This window comes from Hemibagrus wyckioides, linkage group LG01 (genome assembly GCF_019097595.1).
Source record: "Hemibagrus wyckioides isolate EC202008001 linkage group LG01, SWU_Hwy_1.0, whole genome shotgun sequence".
Lineage (NCBI taxonomy): Eukaryota > Metazoa > Chordata > Actinopteri > Siluriformes > Bagridae > Hemibagrus > Hemibagrus wyckioides.
In genome coordinates this window covers 12,942,382-12,959,886 of record NC_080710.1, presented here as the reverse complement: position 1 = coordinate 12,959,886, position 17,505 = coordinate 12,942,382, and the positions used below count along the sequence as shown (strand labels likewise).

Below are 17,505 nucleotides of genomic sequence, written 5' to 3'. Positions count from 1 at the left end.
GAAATTTAATTATTCACATTACTGTTTAAGGTTCTGTACTACATTAATTTGTGTATTAATTAATGAATTAATGAATATGGAGTAAATATCAGGTTAAACTGCCAAGCATATATTTTCAATTCAATTTCAATTTAATTCAATTTACTTGTATAGCACTTTTAACTGTGGACATTGTCTCAGCATAGAAACAAAGAGAAAAAAAATGATAAAGTTTTTATTTTGTTTTATTTGAGTTAATAAAACTCTGCAAATACTGCATGATCTTGGGTTGTTTTTGATGTGTTGTCATTTCCTTTAAATATACACTCTAAATAACAATACTTATATTTTGAATTTACAAAGTTCACAAAAAATGAAACTATATATATATTTTTATAGTGTAGACATACTTTACATTATCTTGGGTTTCTCTACCAAAAAAAGAAAAAAAAATGCAAAGATGGTTTCAGTAAGCTAAGAGTCTTTAACAAACTGTGCTGTGGTGGATCTGGTGTTTAAGCCTGCGTGACATGACAAGTGATATATATCACTGATATTTATGGCAGTAGGCGATATTATTGTGCCGCACCCGAAACCATCCAGCCCTAAGCGGCTGCTCCTATCTCCCACTCCAGCATCCGCTTCTGCCATTAAATAGCCTTGAAAGGGTTTCTTTTTTTTGCATAATAAAATTCTGAACCTTTATACCTTTTCTGCCTCTAGTCAAAGAAAAAATAGTATGTAAATACGCATCACACACATCGATTTATCTCTCATTTATGGTTAATTTCTGGCGGAATCAAGTTGAATTAGTAATGTAAAGCAGAGTTTATTACCACAAAGAGAGATTCATATATTGTGTTGGAAAAAACAAAACATGCGCCATATTAACAATGCAATTTATAAAGTGTCTCCGCATACATGATCCCTGACACAGTACAGCAATACTAAAGCATTTTGTTATCAATTATTACTCATATTTCGCTGGTCTTCATTCTTTAATATAATATTTATCTATGCAATAATATAAAAAACACTTCTGACATGAAATGTTGGTATATTATGCTGAATTTGGCACTGAATTTTGGTTTCAGAGCACTCTTAAAGTTTTTGCGGTCTTAAGCATTTTAATTAATTAAGCATTTTCATTTTGATATAATATACACGTTGCTCTAATAAACCATTCTAATAAAACAGAATTTTATTTAATGAGTAACATAAACCGGTCAGTATGTACTTACTTACTATTTGTTAAACTAATTAATGAAGATAATTTTTTAAATCTATATAACAGTTCTTTTCAGTAGTCTTTGTTATTATTTGCCTGTCCAGATTAAACTGATGGTTTGATTATAATAATTAATCCTGTTAAGTAATAATTTAGCAACAGCAGAAGGGGTGTGACGTGCTATAAAATCGGTTTGTATGTAAATATTTTTGTATTTACTATAAATATTTTTTATATAATAATAATAATAATAATAATAATAATAATAATAATAATAATAATAATAATTATTATTATTATTATTATTACTATTATTATTATTATCATAAGGCAAGTAGGGAAATATAACTTAGGTCTACTACTGAGTATGCAGAGACTTATACTTAGTGTACTGTGTACATATTTTATTTTATTTTTACTTAAAAAAAAATTAACATCGTTATAGTGTTTTTTCACCTTATATATTTTTTTACACAGTATATATAGACACTATAATGTATAGATATGGTTATGGGATTTGTGGCTTTTATATGTAACAAAATCTGTTTTATAAAATAAATAAAAAAACATTTTATAAATCATCATATTCTTTTAATCATAAGGCAAGCAGGGAAGTATAGAACTTGAGTATGCAGAGACTTCTACTTAGTGTACTGTGTTCATAATTTATTTTTACTTTGAAAAAATTAAATATTTAACATCGTTACTTAACTTTTAGTGTTTTTTAACTTATACTTTTACTTACCTCACTTTTAATCTGTTTAACCTGAATTTTATATATTTAAAAAATGGTAGAAAAACATTATTTAAATTAAATATGTAGCCTCATTACTTAATCAGCTGTGTTCAGATAAAACTGGAATGATGAGAGGAATTCGGAGATTAGGTCCTATTATTTTATATGATTTATTTATATGAAATATTATATAATAATTATAATTATATAATTACTTATTAATTACTTAACTATATATCATTCTAGATATAGTTTTTACTTAAAAGGCTAAGCCATGAGAAAATGGTAAATAATGTTTTTTTCATGAAATAGGACATTTTCTTTCTTGAGGATTTTGGTCATGTGTTGTATATTGTTTTATTACTGCTAAGAAAGCTTAAGAAAGAAAAATTGGAAATTTCGCAATATATCTGAACTGATTTTTTTAATAAGGTTGTTACTAATGGCTTATTCTTTATGTCGAATAAGAACTTCACGTTCATTTCTATTTTATAAACTCTGGCTGTGTTTGGGGAAAAAAAACAAATGATAGATATTTGATTCCTACATCATTCATTGATACTAGTGTAATTACAGTGCAGGGATTTTCATTCATGCTTTTATTAGCTTGAAGCTCATTCATTAATACAGTGAGATGTTTTCGGTCATTATGTAATGTACTGTAAGTTATAGTAATGCTTACATAATAATGGTGTACAGGACATCCCACTACTAATAATGTCTGCATGCGCAAAACAGCAGGCTTTATCACCTACCATGACAACATACTTTGAAAGATAAGACTTCATATCTAATCAAAATCATTCAGACTGCAAGATCCACCCCTTGAAACGTTTATTGCGTGGTCTTGGGAGGAGCAGTCAGAGCCACAGGTCTATATAAGCTGTCTAAACAGACCTCACTTACAGGGCTCTAAGTTCATCAGAACACTTCGAAACCCCAAAAAGTCAGCAACATGGTTGTGTGGACAGATTTCGAGCGTGCTACCATCCAGGATGTCTTTTCCAAGATCGACGCCGAAGCAATCGGTCACCAGGCACTGTCCAGGTAGGGTTGCATTTCTCTTCAACTTTGACTTCTTTTTGTTTGATTGTTTGTTTGTTGTAAATATGAAATGACACGCTTCTGATTTTGCCACTCAGGTGTCTTGTCGTGTACCCATGGACCCAGAGGTACTTCGCTAAATTTGGAAACTTGTACAACGCCGCTGCCATCAGTGGAAACCCCAAGGTTGCAGCCCACGGCTTGACCGTAGTCCGTGGTCTGGAGAAAGCTGCGAAGAACCTGGACAACATCAAGGCCACTTTGGCCGAACTGAGTGTGCTGCACTCTGAGAAACTGCACGTGGATCCCGATAACTTCAAGGTGCGTCTGCATGCATGCATGCATTTATTTGTGTATGTATGTATGTATGTATGTATGTATGTTATTCCTTCAGTTAGTTCACTCATTTTTCAGTTGAACATTAAGCACTTACAGTAATTATTTGGGTTTATAACTCAACCTCTGTTTCCACATACAGCTGCTGGCTGACTGCATCACCATCGTCGTTGCCGCTTCCCTGGGCAGCTGCTTCACTGCTGAGGTGCAGGGAGCTCTGCAGAAATTCCTTGCTGTTGTGGTCTCTGCTCTTGGAAAGCAGTACCACTAAATGCTGAAGTGACCGAACGGCCAGAGAAAACCATGAAACGACCATGTACTTGTTAAAGCAAGTATTTAAATAAAACTAATAAAACACATCCGTGAATTGTGTGGCTATTTACTGTGCATTTAGGGATCAATTTCCAACCCCAAATAAGTGAGCAGGTTATTTATTTGTATACATTAAAAAAAGATCTGATTTCAGTCGAATTAAGTTTATGTCTATTTACTTTCTTGTCTTTGCGCAAAATTCCGTGCTTCACGCGCTGAAGGGTGGACACATTTATCACGCATGCGCATACAACACCTTGAGGTTGGGCACACTTAAGATTTGGTTTTATTTTGTACGTTGCTGACTAAATATGTGCCAAATGTATAGAGCTACTGATTGTAACAAGACAATAAATAAACTGCAAGGGACATCTATTTGAAAAACAAAAAAACAAACAAAAAATTGAATTACTACTAAATTCATAAAACTGCAATTACTTCTGTAACTTCTAATAATACATCAGACATAACTGTTACTTATTAACCTGTTAAAGGAAGTGAGATAGAATGGCATACCTGTGTTGGGAGAACAAAGAAGCAAACACTGGCATTCTGGCATAACCGGGTACAATTAATTCACAGTGTAACTAATAAGCAAGCTGTTCACTCAAGCTGTCTGAGCTAGAAAAAAAAATACACCATACTTTATTTGAAATATTAAGTGACAGCACTTTCTTGCAATCCCTTTGTTCACCTCTCATGTTTACCATACCTACTGTATAATATACACCAATCAGCCATAATATTCTGAGCACTGAGAGGAGAAGTGAATAACACTGATGATCTCCTCATCATGGCACCTGTTAGTGGGTGGGATATATTAGGCAGCAAGTGAACATTTTGTCCTCGAAGTTTATGTGTCCTTGGGTCCTGCCATCCATGTGGATGTTACTTTGACACTTACAACCTACCTAAGCACTGTTGCTGACCATGTACACCCTTTCATTGAAACGGTATTCCCTGATGGCTGTGGCCTTATTCAGCAGGATAATGTGCCATGCCACAAAGCAAATATGGTTCAGGAATGGTTTGATGAGCACAGCAATGAGTTTGAGGTGTTGACTTCACCTCCAAATTCCCCAGATCCAATCAATGCAATCGAACATCTGTGGAACATGCTGGACAAACAAGTCTGATCCATGGAGGCCCCATCTCACAAATTACATGACTTAAAGGATCTGCTGCTAACATCTTGGTGCTAGATACCACAACACACCTTCAGGGATTTGAGTCCATGCCCACAGGTCAGGGCTATTTTGGCAGCAAAAAGAGGACTGACAAATATTAGGCATAATGTTATGCCTGATCAGTGTAAATCATTTCTTTAGCAGTTCTGTATATAAAGAAGTAGCTTTAACATGGTTCTAGTATAAAAGGCTTCCTTTGCAAATGCAAATGTAATGGTAATGCTTCATAGCATACACACAGCGTAAAGTGTTTCATATGTAAAAGAAACAGTAGCTAGTAGCCAGATATTTATCTCCCGTTTGCAAATGTTTGTGTGGTTTAGTTACAGACCAGAAAAACTGGAACTAAACGTCTAAACTATACTATAAAATGGCAATAGTCTAAGCTGTGTTGTATGTAATAGTACGTGTTTGTAATAAGGCTGCACAATATGTAAATATAATATAATTACACTGCTACATATTACAATATGGCCTGAACTATTGAAACATATACATGAACTTAGGTAGCAAATGTAATTGCCATTACATCAGATGACTCATTAACCAGCTATTAGCTTGTTTTCAGGGTCTCTGATGCTGTAATAAAACTTTATAAAGTTAGGCAATACTGTATTATTACTATTGCTGCTATACACATGATTAGACAGGTGCCATATAACAAATGTGATTTAGGAAAAATGCATATACTTCTGCCTACCACAGTGTGGGGCACTCACTCTATGATGAAGTAAATTATAAAAATAAAAAAATGCTTTCTTTAGCCCTCATTCACTGTGTTATGTAAACAGATGTGCCATTACTGTTGATCCAGTTGGTTGCAAGAGCGCAAGCAACAAATAGGTCATATCTCATTAATCTCAATGTAATCTGCCTCAGTGCTCTCGAAAAGAGTCCACTTCAGAGCTGGTCTGTTTCTGTTCTCACTGGGCCTCAGTGAGCACTGCAAAATCCCACAACCCTGATAACAAAAGTGCTGAACAGCATATGGCAGTGCAGTGGCATTATGCTACTAAACATGGCAATCCTCCAGTCTACATGGTTCTCAGTGCAGTGAATGTGCGACCTGGTTACACAGTATTCAACAAGGACAAAGTGTATCAGTAGCTCAACAAAATAAAGCTTTCCTTCTTCTACACAGCTGACTGCTTTTAGAAGTAAGGCTTTCCCTAAAATTTCAATTAAATGCACCAATGAATATGAAAGGTCATGTGAAAAAATTAGGACACCCCATGAAAGCCTGTGTTTTTTTGTTTTTTTTTAACATAGTTAAAAATATGGGCATTTGATCTTCATTTTAACTATATTAAAAGACTCAAGTAACATAACTAAACATATAAATCTAAAGAAAAGTCTTTTTTTTTAAATGTAATAAAAAAAAAATCCAATTTCTTGTTAGGAAAAAGGAAGGACACCCCCACATTTATTTGTACTTAAAATGGATAAAATGACCTACGGGTGTATAACATAAGATACAAATTATTAGACCATTGTTCCAGAGCATTTTGAAGGAGGCTTATTTAAACCTCAGACATTTAGCTTGGTTTGCTCTTAATTGTTGAAGTGAGCGGTATCACCATGGTGAGATCCAAAGAGCTCTCTGAGGCCTTCAGAAAGAAGATTGTTGATGCTTATGAGTCTGGTAAAGGAATGTAAAAAGATCTCAAAAGAATTTGTAATCAGCCATTCCACTGTCCAAAAATCATTTACAAGTGGAAAACATTTAAAACAACTGCCAACATGGCCAGGTCAGGCTGTCCAAGCAAAATCACACCAAGAGCAGTCCGCAAGATGCTTAAAGACATCTCCAAAAACCCTAAAATATCATGGGACCTACAGTAAGCTTTTGCTACAGTTTATGCCAAAGTGCATGAATCTACAATCAGAAAGAGACTACACAACTTTATTGTGGGAAGTGTGCAAGAAGGAAACCTTTGCTGTCAAAAAACACATGAAGGCAAGACTGAAGTTTCCCAAAGAACACAGAAAGGGCAAGACTTCTGGAATAATGTGCTTCAGACAGATGAGATTAAAATTGAATTATTTGGACACCATAACAGGGCATGTTTGGCGTAAACCAAATACAGCATTTCAGCAAATGAACCTCATATCAACTATGAAACATGGAGGTGGAAGTGTTATAGTTTGGGGATGCTTTGCTGCAGCAGGACCTGGCCAGCAAACCATATAGAATCCATTATGAACCATTTTTGCTTTGTGGCCATCAGGGAATATGAAAGGGTATACAAAAATGCTTAGGTATGTGGTACGTGTCAAAGCAACATCCACATGGATGGCAGGACCAAACGTTTCCCAGCAGAACGTTGCCCAAAGCAGGGCACTGTCTCCGTTGGCTTGCCTTCTTCCCATAGTGCATCCTGGTGTCATGTGTTCCCCAGGTAGTCGACACACACGCACCCGGGCATCCACGTGATGTAAAAGAAAACGTGATTTATCAGACCAGTCCAACTTCTTCCACTGCTCCATGGTTCAGTTCAGATGCTTACATGCCCATTGTTGGCACTTTCGGAGGTGCACAGGGGTCAGCATGGGCACTCTGACTGGTCTGTGGCTATGCAGCCCCATACACAACAAACTGTGATGCACTGTGTATTCTGACACCTTTCTATCAGAACCAGTATTAACTTCTTCAGCAATTTGAGCAACAGTAGCTCAAGTGTTGGATCGGATCACACGGGCCAGCCTTTTGCTTCCCACGTGCATCAATGAGCCTTGGCCACCCATGACCACTTTTGATAGATACTGACCACTGCAGACCGGGAACACTCCACAAGACAGTTTGCAGTTTGCAGTTTTGGAGATGCTCTGATCCAGTCGTCTAGCCATCACAATTTGGCTCTCGGTCAAACTCGCTCAAATTCTTACGCTTGTCCATTTTTCCTGTTTCTAACACATCAACTTTGAGGACAAAATGTTCACTTGTTGCCTAATATATCCCACCCACTAACAGGTGCCATGATGAGGAGATAATCAGTGTTATTCACTTCACCTCTTACTGCTCATAATGTTATGCCTGATTGATGTATATATATGAACTGCTTGTTCATTACACGTTTTTGCTGAATGGTCTAAACCTGCAGGGAGTCCTCAACATAATGCCAATGCACAACTAGTCTGTCTTACCTGTAGCCGCTCTTACTTTCTGATGTGTTCATGGGGTTTTAATGGGGTGAAAGATTAACACTTAGGACAACAGGCTTTTAACGCGTTAACAGTCCTGGCCAGCTCCTCTACTACCTTACAATTTGTGCCATCATATTGTTTGCTTGTCATACATATCATATTGTATGTATATATACACACACATGTATGTACATCTGTGAATGTCTTTTACCACTACCTGCAATGCTACAATTTCCCTCTGGATTTCTGTCTACATTTCTGTCTAGTGTCTGTTTGAGTGTACTTTTTCTACACTGAAACAAATACAGTCTTCATTTTAATTCAAAAATCTTTTTTCAGGAATGAGAAATACCACCAGATATGGCCAAAAATATGTGGACAGCCCTTCTAATTATTGAGTTCAGGTGTTTTAGCCACGGGTACGCAGGTACATAAAATCAAGTGCATATATTGCAATCCCCATTGATTAACATTGGTATTAGAATGGTTCATACTGAAGAGCTCAATGACTTTAAACATGCTTTGCCTGCCAGTTCATGAACTTTCTGCCCTGCTAGATCTGCCCCATCAATTGTAAGTGTTTTAAAATGGAAGCATCTAGGAGTAACAACAGCTCAGCCACAAAGTGGTAGACCACACAAACTCACAGAGCTGGGCTGCCGAGTGCTGAAGCGCATAGCACATAAAACCATCTATTGTCAGTTGCATTACTCACTACAGTGCTTTGTTCTCATCAGCAAAAGAGCTGTGTATCAGGAGCTTCATGAAGAGGGTGTCCATGGCCAAGTGTTGGATGGAGTGGTGTAAAGCATACCACCACTGGACACTGGAGCAGTGGAAATGTGTTCCCTAGAGTGATGAATCACACTTCACCATCTGGCAGTCTGATGGACAAATCTGGGTTTGGCAAATAGCAGAACACTACTTAAAAGAACGCACTGTGCCAACAAAAGGCATTTGTGTACTTCCAACTTTGCTGCAACAGTTTAGAGAAGGCTCATTTCTGTTCCAGCATGTCAACTTCCCTTGTGCAAAAGTGATGTCCATAAAAAGAGTTTGATAACTCTGGTGTGAAGAAACCAGAGCCCTGCCCTCAACCATTAGAGACATTTGGGACGATTCAGGAATCAGGCCTTCTTGGGCAACAGAGCTTGACCGCACAAATGATTTTTTTTTTTTTTTGATTAAATGGACAGATTCCCACAGACACACTTGAAGGTTTTCTCAGAACAGTGGAGGCCCTATAGGCACAAAAATGGCCATGCTTTAGGAATAGGATGTCCAACAAGCTCATATAGGTGTGACTGTCAGGTGTCCACATGTGAAAAACAACTATTAAACCTATTAGACCTATTATAACCTGAAAGTCTCGTGAGGATCTACATGCTGAACACAAGCTTTCATCAAACAAAAATAAAACTAGATACTGAATGTTAAGACTGAAGTTTATTCTCCCTTATAAAGACCACTTGGTAGGTCCATGTTTGTTCAGGTCTAGTTTGTAGAAAATGCATTAAACTAGGGTTTTCTTGTAACTAGGATATTATTCTCAACAGCATGTCTTTATACCTTTAAATAGAACAATTTATTCTTAGACACCTCACTGGGGAACATAACTGGGTCTGGAGAATGACTGTTGAAGCAGTGTGGGTACATTTACCCAGATTACACTATGTAACAAATTTTTACTTTTTTCTTGTTCCTGAGATGTGTGTTATTTCTCCATGCTTTGTAACCCAAATAAAGAGAAAAAAACCCATCTTAGCCATGAAAGTTTGGGTTAGTTTTGGGCAGTTTTTTTTTTTTTTTTAGTAAAATGGGCTAATTTTGAGGTTTTCATTCTCTTATTCTCACCCAAACCCAAACTTCAAGGGGCTTAATGGCTATTTTTTTTAATCATTTTCCATCAAGAGTAATTGGAAAATGTCATTCACTACCCAGGAACAAAAATCGTGTTACATAGTGTTATTCCTTGCATGTATAGTAGAATACCTTTTCCCTGTCAGTGAATGAGTGTACTATTTAGGCATTTCTTCTTTTCATGGATATCTAAAACATGAGACAAAGGACAAAACTCACAAGTGATATTTTGGATCTGTATTCATTAGTACTTTGTAGAGCATTTCACAGTCATTTGCTGCAAATAGGTCATTTGATATTGAGGTCACTACACAGTCCTGCACTCTGCAAATAGCATCATATAAAAACTACTGAGAGAAAGTGACAGGCATGCCATGCAAATGCAAAATACAGACAGCCTAGACACTTTGGTGACACAAAGCCTCAAAATGCATGATAGTCCATGATCTTAAAATGAAACAAAATGATTAAATTGACCGCCCATTCGTGAAACAGTTTAAATCTGTTTTATTATTTCAATAATAGTTACAAGATTAAATATAAAAAATAGTACAATTTGCAATATATATTTTAAGTGCAATGATAAAATTAAATACTAGAATGACTAGCAGACATTATATTAGAATGCTAGATATTAGAATGACTTGCAGACATTTTATAATACAAAGGCCTGCTCCACCTTTAGAGCTTAAGATGCAGGGAAAAGTCACTCCTCCTAAAACAATCAGCTGTCCCAACAACAGAAGGAACTTAGTCAGACTTCATCTTAAGTGGCAGTGATAGAGAGAATCTGGACAATTTCTCTATATTTCAAAGTTAACAGATTGAAATGCACATAAACATAACAAGGACTTTGGATGTGAAGCATTTCATTTAACATACAATAAATCTATACAGTTAAGTAATATTAAAACATGAATAACGAACAGGTTTTATGTAGACCTGGGTAACTTCATTGTACTTCATAACAGTACAAAAGAAAACATTCCAAGTCCAACAGCATTCATATTCTGACATTTTCAGTTATCAACTATATAAAGAAAGCATATATTGCTCACTGCTATAAAAATACAGAAAAAAGATATAATGCACAACATTCTTAAACCCACCCGAGTTTGCAACTCACTGTTCACTGTGCTGTGTGGAAGGCAGAGGCCCTCAAGATCTCCATGCAATTTACTGTAATGAGAGCTCCAGTAATCTGCCTCCAGTGTTTAGTAACTGGGTTCTTCATCTTGTCCAGGGCCAGATGGAGATCCTGAATCATGTCCCTATAGCCCTCACCATACTGCATACTCCATGAGTACAGGAAGTCATATGCAGGCTTCCACATTGACTGAAAGAGTATAGTAATTTACTTTAAACCAGAAGGTTAAATTCCTCTTTTCACACAGCTAATCTATACATTCTAAACATTTAATACAGTATCAACAATAATGTTTTTTTGTAATATACTTTCTCTTGCACAATTAATCACTTCATTTGAATTTTTCCACATTTTGTAGCGTTTCAACCTGGAATTGAAATGGACTTTATTCTGATTTGTAGCATGGGCTTGATACATTAGGTCTAGCAGGTGCAAAATATCATTTGAACAGCTTCTCTTTTCTGAGATTTCATCTCTCTCCAGCTGTTTCAGGGATACCTTTGGCCTCCTGGTTGGTCCTCTGACCAAAGTCCTCCTTGGTTATTGACTTTTGATGTCTGGGCTGTTCTTCATAATTATTAATAATGGGTTCAATATTGATTTGTGGGATGTTTCATATTTGGGTTATTTTCAACCAAAAATCTTAAATTTAACCAAAATCTGTTGGATATCTTTCCAGAACCATGTCCTGTACTTATTTCGACGGCACTGTTTGCTTAAATATATTCTCCAACAACCTCTGGGGCAGGAACAGGTACATTTATAATGAAACTATATCACTTTAATTGGACACAGCCCCTATTAGACAAATTATGCGACTTCACCAAACTAATTTATCACCAGAACCTATTTAGGAATCTGCTTGTTAACAGTTTTGTAAACTGTGTTGTTTTGATTAGTTCCATGAAATTTCAAGCGGATGAATACTCACAGCATGCAAGTCACAGTACTAAAGTCATTCAATAGAATCCACAGCAGAAAAGCTTTACAGATGCTTACCTGGGCACTGACATCGCCACTTTTCCCTCTGTGTGGTGCCTCATAACCAGCAATCTGAGAATTGGAAAGTTTTCCGATCTTCTCTGCCAGTTCCCTCCACCGTACACCAAGCTCAACAGCCGTGGACAGAATAACTGTGTTCTGGATTAAATGGGCTACAAGGCCCTGAGCATCCATTTTAAAGAGCCCCTGTTAAAAAAAAGAAAGAAAACAACATTGTCATGTGTTAAGAACATTTTCCTCCAAATAGTTTTAGGACACATAATACTCAAAAACTACCCAAATAAATACCAAGTTGTATTTACACAACTAAAGATACTTACAATTATGAGTTCATGCTGAAATTTTCTTCTAGTTTTTTCTGTGTGGCAGTCTTCCTTTAGCTTCTCAAGGACACATGCTACCTTTTCAGCTTCTGTCTCAGCTTGCTTCCTAGAGAAATTGTCGATTGTGAGGTTTGAGTAACCCAGAGCTGCAGCAAAAGTCTTCCAGCAGGTTACGTGATCTGTTACTAGATTCTGAATGGCAGAGTACATGTATGTGAGCTTTTTAAATGGCAAAGTCATGTTGTCCAGCAGGATTTGTGTTGAGAGTCTAACTGCAGAGAAGTCAATTACTTGGTCCTTTGTTATGACCTTCACATTCTTGCAGTGCACCAAACCAACACTTCCCCTGAGAAAACCAATATACCATTCTTTTACTTTTGACTGTCCAACGGACTTGACCGTTTCTCTGGAAAGCAGAGCAATTGTGTCGCCCTTGAAGTACTCTAGAAGATAATCCACTCTCGGCTGTCTTAGAAGAGATTTCAATGCGATGCCATACCACTGTATGTTCACTGGTTCATCTTGGAACTTTGGGAATTCTGGGACTGATTCTTCTGGGATAGCTTGAGAAGAGGTCACGTCCCTGTGACGATCCACATGTCTGAGAACATGTTTGTCTGTCCTCAGAGGTGCAGCCTCAGGAGAAGTAACATGAAAGTCTGCTAAAGAGAGGTAATTTGAGTTCTTCACCTGGATGGCTAGTTTGAATTGAGCCATATCTCCGTTGCCTGTCCTGGATAGTTCCAATGGCAAGTGGATCACTCTGCCTGTTTGGAGCGCCTCTATTTTGACCTTTTTGTCTTTATCCTCCTTTTTTACTTCGAACTTTGAGTCTATCACACTGGTTGTAATATGCAAATCATTTAGGCCATGTGGATTGAACTCATGCTTTCCCCACAGTTGTAACACAACAGGGGGCAGGTTTCTGTTACCTTTTTGGATATCAGAAAAAGGCAGCCTGGGTGGAACATTATTATAGCAAGAGATGATTTGCACAATCTTGAAAGATGGATGAATATGCTTGGGACCATATACTGCAACTGTGAAATGTCGGTCTAAATAGTCCCATACCGAGGTTGCCGGTGGCTGGATGACTGTAGCCTCTGCAACAGCAATGACGTACATGTGAGGCTTTAGCTCCGGGAGCTTCATCTGTAAAATGTCCTTATATATGTAACAGTCCTTAACCTTTTCATAAGGTCCATCTTTTCTATGGGCCACCAGACCTACAAATGTTGTCATGACTTGGCTCATATCGTCATTTTTCACAGCAGCTGCCATTTGAATGTCAAGCAAGATGCTTTCCATAGTATTAGGATTACTGAGACTGATTTCCAAAAGAGGACTCACAGATGTTACATAATTATTATTGATTCCACGTGGAGGATCAAGGCTAGCTTTGAGACCAATTTCCTGGATCTCTCCTGGAGCAACATGTCTTTGGGGAATGTGGGCATTGATCTTAGAATGGGGTAACTGCACTGAACCTCCATTGTGATCGATCTTACAGACAATTTGTGTGTCTGTGGCTTGAGTTTGAGCCCAACCAGGACTTTGTTTTATTAGACTGAGATCCAAACAGGATCTGGTCAACTGCCTGTGACTCAGCCAGGCCATTTTGTAAGCCTCCATGTCATTTTTAAGCCAGTCAAAATCAGGTTTCATGAATGGCCCTTGAGAGTGAAAACTCTTCTCCTTTTTGGATTCCTTTTTTACAAGACTGTCAAGAATGTCTGAGGCACTTCTCCACCGTCCAGATCGATTGAGGCTGTTCCTCTCAGGCTCCAGAAAATGACCAAAATTATTTTCATCCGAGGATCTGCTTTCGCAGTCTTCAATATTGTTACCAAACAAAGCTGATGTATCCTCCTTCAGCGTGGACAGACTTAAATCAGTGTCAGTTCTGCGCACAATGTCATCTAAGAAAGGATTTGACTGGGAAAGTTTGTTCCAGAAGGGATTTGTTGTTTGTCCTTGGGGTTGGACTTCTGGCCATTCCGAATGTTTTGAAATGTAACTCCCTGGAGGAAAGAAAGATTTTGGGGTATATTTTTAGGATAAATAACAGTAAAACAATTTTACATTGCATTTACATTTTGATGCATAGGTCTTGCACAGAATAACTTCACCAAGGTGCTATTCAACTAAACAGAGTTGGATAACATTAGATAAGATTATTTTAAAGCCATTATGTGAGCAGTATCACCACAAAAAAGCGATGTAAGGTTACAGAAAGGTTTGCGCTTTTAAAAGGTGAACTACCAAGCAATCAGCAACCTTAAAAAACTTACTGGTTAAGAGTCTTAAATTAAGACCATCAAATGTAGTGATGTGTGTTGCTCAATAGAATACGCAACGCATACAAAATTCCTCGAATCTGTATGTGTAACTACACCTCAGTGTCACAATACATGAATTGCAAAAAGAGAAGATAACACACAAACATAACACATGTCCAGACAATAACAAAAAAATTAAATCATTACTTATCAAAACTTATGCATACAACAAATAAATAAATACAGCAAAATACTAGCAACATGCACGCTCACATTACATTTCATGTTTTATAAATGAAATGTTCATGATTACCATGTAAGCTATTGTTGTTGATGGTTAAATTGTCATCTAGATCTATCAGAGTCCCTTCTGAGCGACTTCGTAGCAGACTCCCTGTTTGTCGTATTGACTTTGCTCTAACAACGGCCATCTTTTACATCTGAGTAGAGAAAAAACAAATTAGGTTCAAGATAAATATACCTTTAATTGTAGATATTATGATTCTCATGACTCAAAATAGAAGACAGGGGGGAAACCGTATCACTGACATACTAATTTATGAAGAATATACAGGATATCGACATTTTAATGTCATTTTAAGACATTTTGGACAATTTCATGCTCCCAAGTTTGTGGGAACAGTTTGGGGATGACCCCTTCCTGTTCCAACATGACTGTACACCAGTGCACAAAGCATGTGTGAGTTTGGTGTGGAGGAACTCACAGAGTCCTGACTTCAACCAAATAGAACACCTTCGGGATGAATTAGAGCGGAGACTGTGAGCCAGACCTTCTCCTCCAACATCAGTGCCTGACCTCATGAATGCGCTTCTAGAGGAATGGTCAAAAATACCCATAAACACACTCCTAAACCTTGTGGAAAACTGTCCCAGAAGAGTTGAAGCTGTTATAGCTGCAAAGGGTGGGCCAACTCCGTATTACATTCATGTGCATGTAAAGGCAGACATCCCAGTTTTGGCCTGGCTCACAGTCTCCGCTCTAATTCATCCCAAAGGTGTTCTATCAGGTTGAGGTCAGGACTCTGCAGGCCTGTCAAGTTCCTCCACACCAAACTCACTCATCCATGTGTTTATGGACCTTGCTTTGTGCACTGGTGTGCAGTCATGTTGGAACAGGAAGGGGTCATCCCCAAACTGTTCCCACAAAGTTGGGAGCATGAAATTGTCCAAAATGTCTTGGTATGTTGAAGCATTAAAAGTCACTTTCACTGGAACTAAGGGGCCAAGCCCAACCCCAGAAAAACAACACCTGAATTCAATGATTTGGAGGGGTGTCCCAAAACAGAGTATCATATAACATGAAAAAAAGGTTTAACTTGACTTGGAAAACTATACTCATTTAAAACATGTCATCTTATACTAAAGTAAAATAATTTTCATTTTTCAAACTTTATACATACATACACACAATAAAATATAAAATTCTGTCTGACCCCAGTGTGACCCTTGTTAGCGATTATAGTATCGTAATAGCAATGCAAACATACAAAACCAGCTATTAGTGTGAAGAGCATTTTCTTGTTGTGAAATCGACATTGTGGTGTTTAGTTTGTCACAAGAAGTCACTTATTAATTATATGGCTCACTATACTGCTGAAGAAAAACAGGTTGTGCTTGTTGTCTGAATCGCAAACACACTGCTTTCTCTCCAGGCTCTTACTGGAGGACAGAAAGCATCTATTCAACTTACCACGGTTACTTACACACACACTTACACACACACACAGACAGACAGGTGCCCACAAACACACACACAAACACACACACACACACACACACACACAGGTGCCCACAAACACACACAGCCAGACACTCGCGCACTCACACATGCACACACACACACACAGACAGACAGACAGACAGGCAAGCACATAGACAGACACACACACACAGGTGCCCACAAACACACACACAGCCAGACACTCGCACGCTCACACACGCACACACACACAGACAGACAGACATGCACATAGACACACACACACAGACAGACAGGTGCCCACACAAACACGCGCCCACAAACACACACACAGCCAGACACTCGCACGCTCACACACGCACGCGCGCACACACACACACACACACACACACACAGACAGACAGACAGACACGCACATAGACACACACACACACACACACAGGTGCCCACAAACACACACACAAACAAACACACACACACACACACACGCACATAGACACACACACACAGGTGCCCACAAACACACACACAAACAAACACACACACACACACACACAGAGGTGCCCACACACACACACAGAGGTGCCCACACACACAGCCAGCCAGACACACACAGACAGCCAGACACACACACACACACACACACACACACCATGGCCATGGCATTATCGGAAATTACTTACCTACATACATTAAGTACACTACTTATGGTATAAAAATAAGACAGTTCTGTTAAACGCTAACTAGTAGCACAGGTATGGACGTGTCCGGATGTCGCGTGTCCTGTAAAGTAATATGGTGCTTCAGTGTGTTTCAGACTCCACCAATTAATACACAACAGAAAACAATCACTAGAATATATAACAGACATATATATAGCGCTTTCTGAAATAAAAACACGACGCAGGTCATCAATATAAACAATAACTAACTATTTCACTGTTTGACAAGATCCAATAAGCAGTAACTCGTTAATCGCTTAATTAAACATAACTCACCTGAAACGGAAGTTTTCCGCTGCCACGTTAACTAGGCAACTTTTAAATCAAAAAGATTTGGGAGTGTCACCAGCCATACACCTTGCACGTTAGCGTTCAAAGCTTCGTTTGCATAGGAACCAGGTGCATTGTGGGAAATGTAGTCCTGAGAAACCAGCCAGCCTTGTGTAGCCGCTGAGAGCAAGATGGGCTTAAGACTCAGATTCCCAG

The 17,505-nt window shown here is 38.0% G+C and overlaps 2 protein-coding genes across 3 annotated transcripts; one reads left to right on the top strand and one right to left on the bottom strand.

Annotated features, from left to right (window-relative positions):
• The first annotated feature begins 2,832 nt into the window (after window positions 1-2,832).
• Window positions 2,833-3,682, top strand: LOC131365403 (hemoglobin subunit beta-like). Its single transcript, XM_058409011.1, has 3 exons — window positions 2,833-2,990; window positions 3,086-3,308; window positions 3,466-3,682. Exons 1-3 carry the CDS (start codon window positions 2,899-2,901, stop codon window positions 3,592-3,594), a joined length of 444 nt encoding a protein of 147 aa, XP_058264994.1. The 5' UTR covers window positions 2,833-2,898; the 3' UTR covers window positions 3,595-3,682.
• A 6,415-nt stretch (window positions 3,683-10,097) lies between these two features.
• On the bottom strand, window positions 10,098-17,449 carry macc1 (MET transcriptional regulator MACC1). Of its 2 annotated transcripts, XM_058398726.1 has the most exons (6): window positions 17,296-17,377; window positions 16,981-17,080; window positions 14,891-15,017; window positions 12,296-14,319; window positions 11,973-12,161; window positions 10,098-11,162 (listed from the first exon to the last, which is right to left on the bottom strand). In XM_058398726.1, the coding sequence occupies exons 3-6, from the start codon at window positions 15,006-15,008 to the stop codon at window positions 10,956-10,958; spliced, it is 2,538 nt and encodes an 845-aa protein (XP_058254709.1). In that variant the 5' UTR covers window positions 15,009-15,017; window positions 16,981-17,080; window positions 17,296-17,377; the 3' UTR covers window positions 10,098-10,955. The 2 variants fall into 2 exon arrangements, with proteins under 2 accessions (XP_058254709.1, XP_058254701.1); XM_058398718.1 differs by lacking the exon at window positions 16,981-17,080 and having other exon boundaries at window positions 10,100-11,162; window positions 17,296-17,449.
• Window positions 17,450-17,505: the final 56 nt, after the last annotated feature.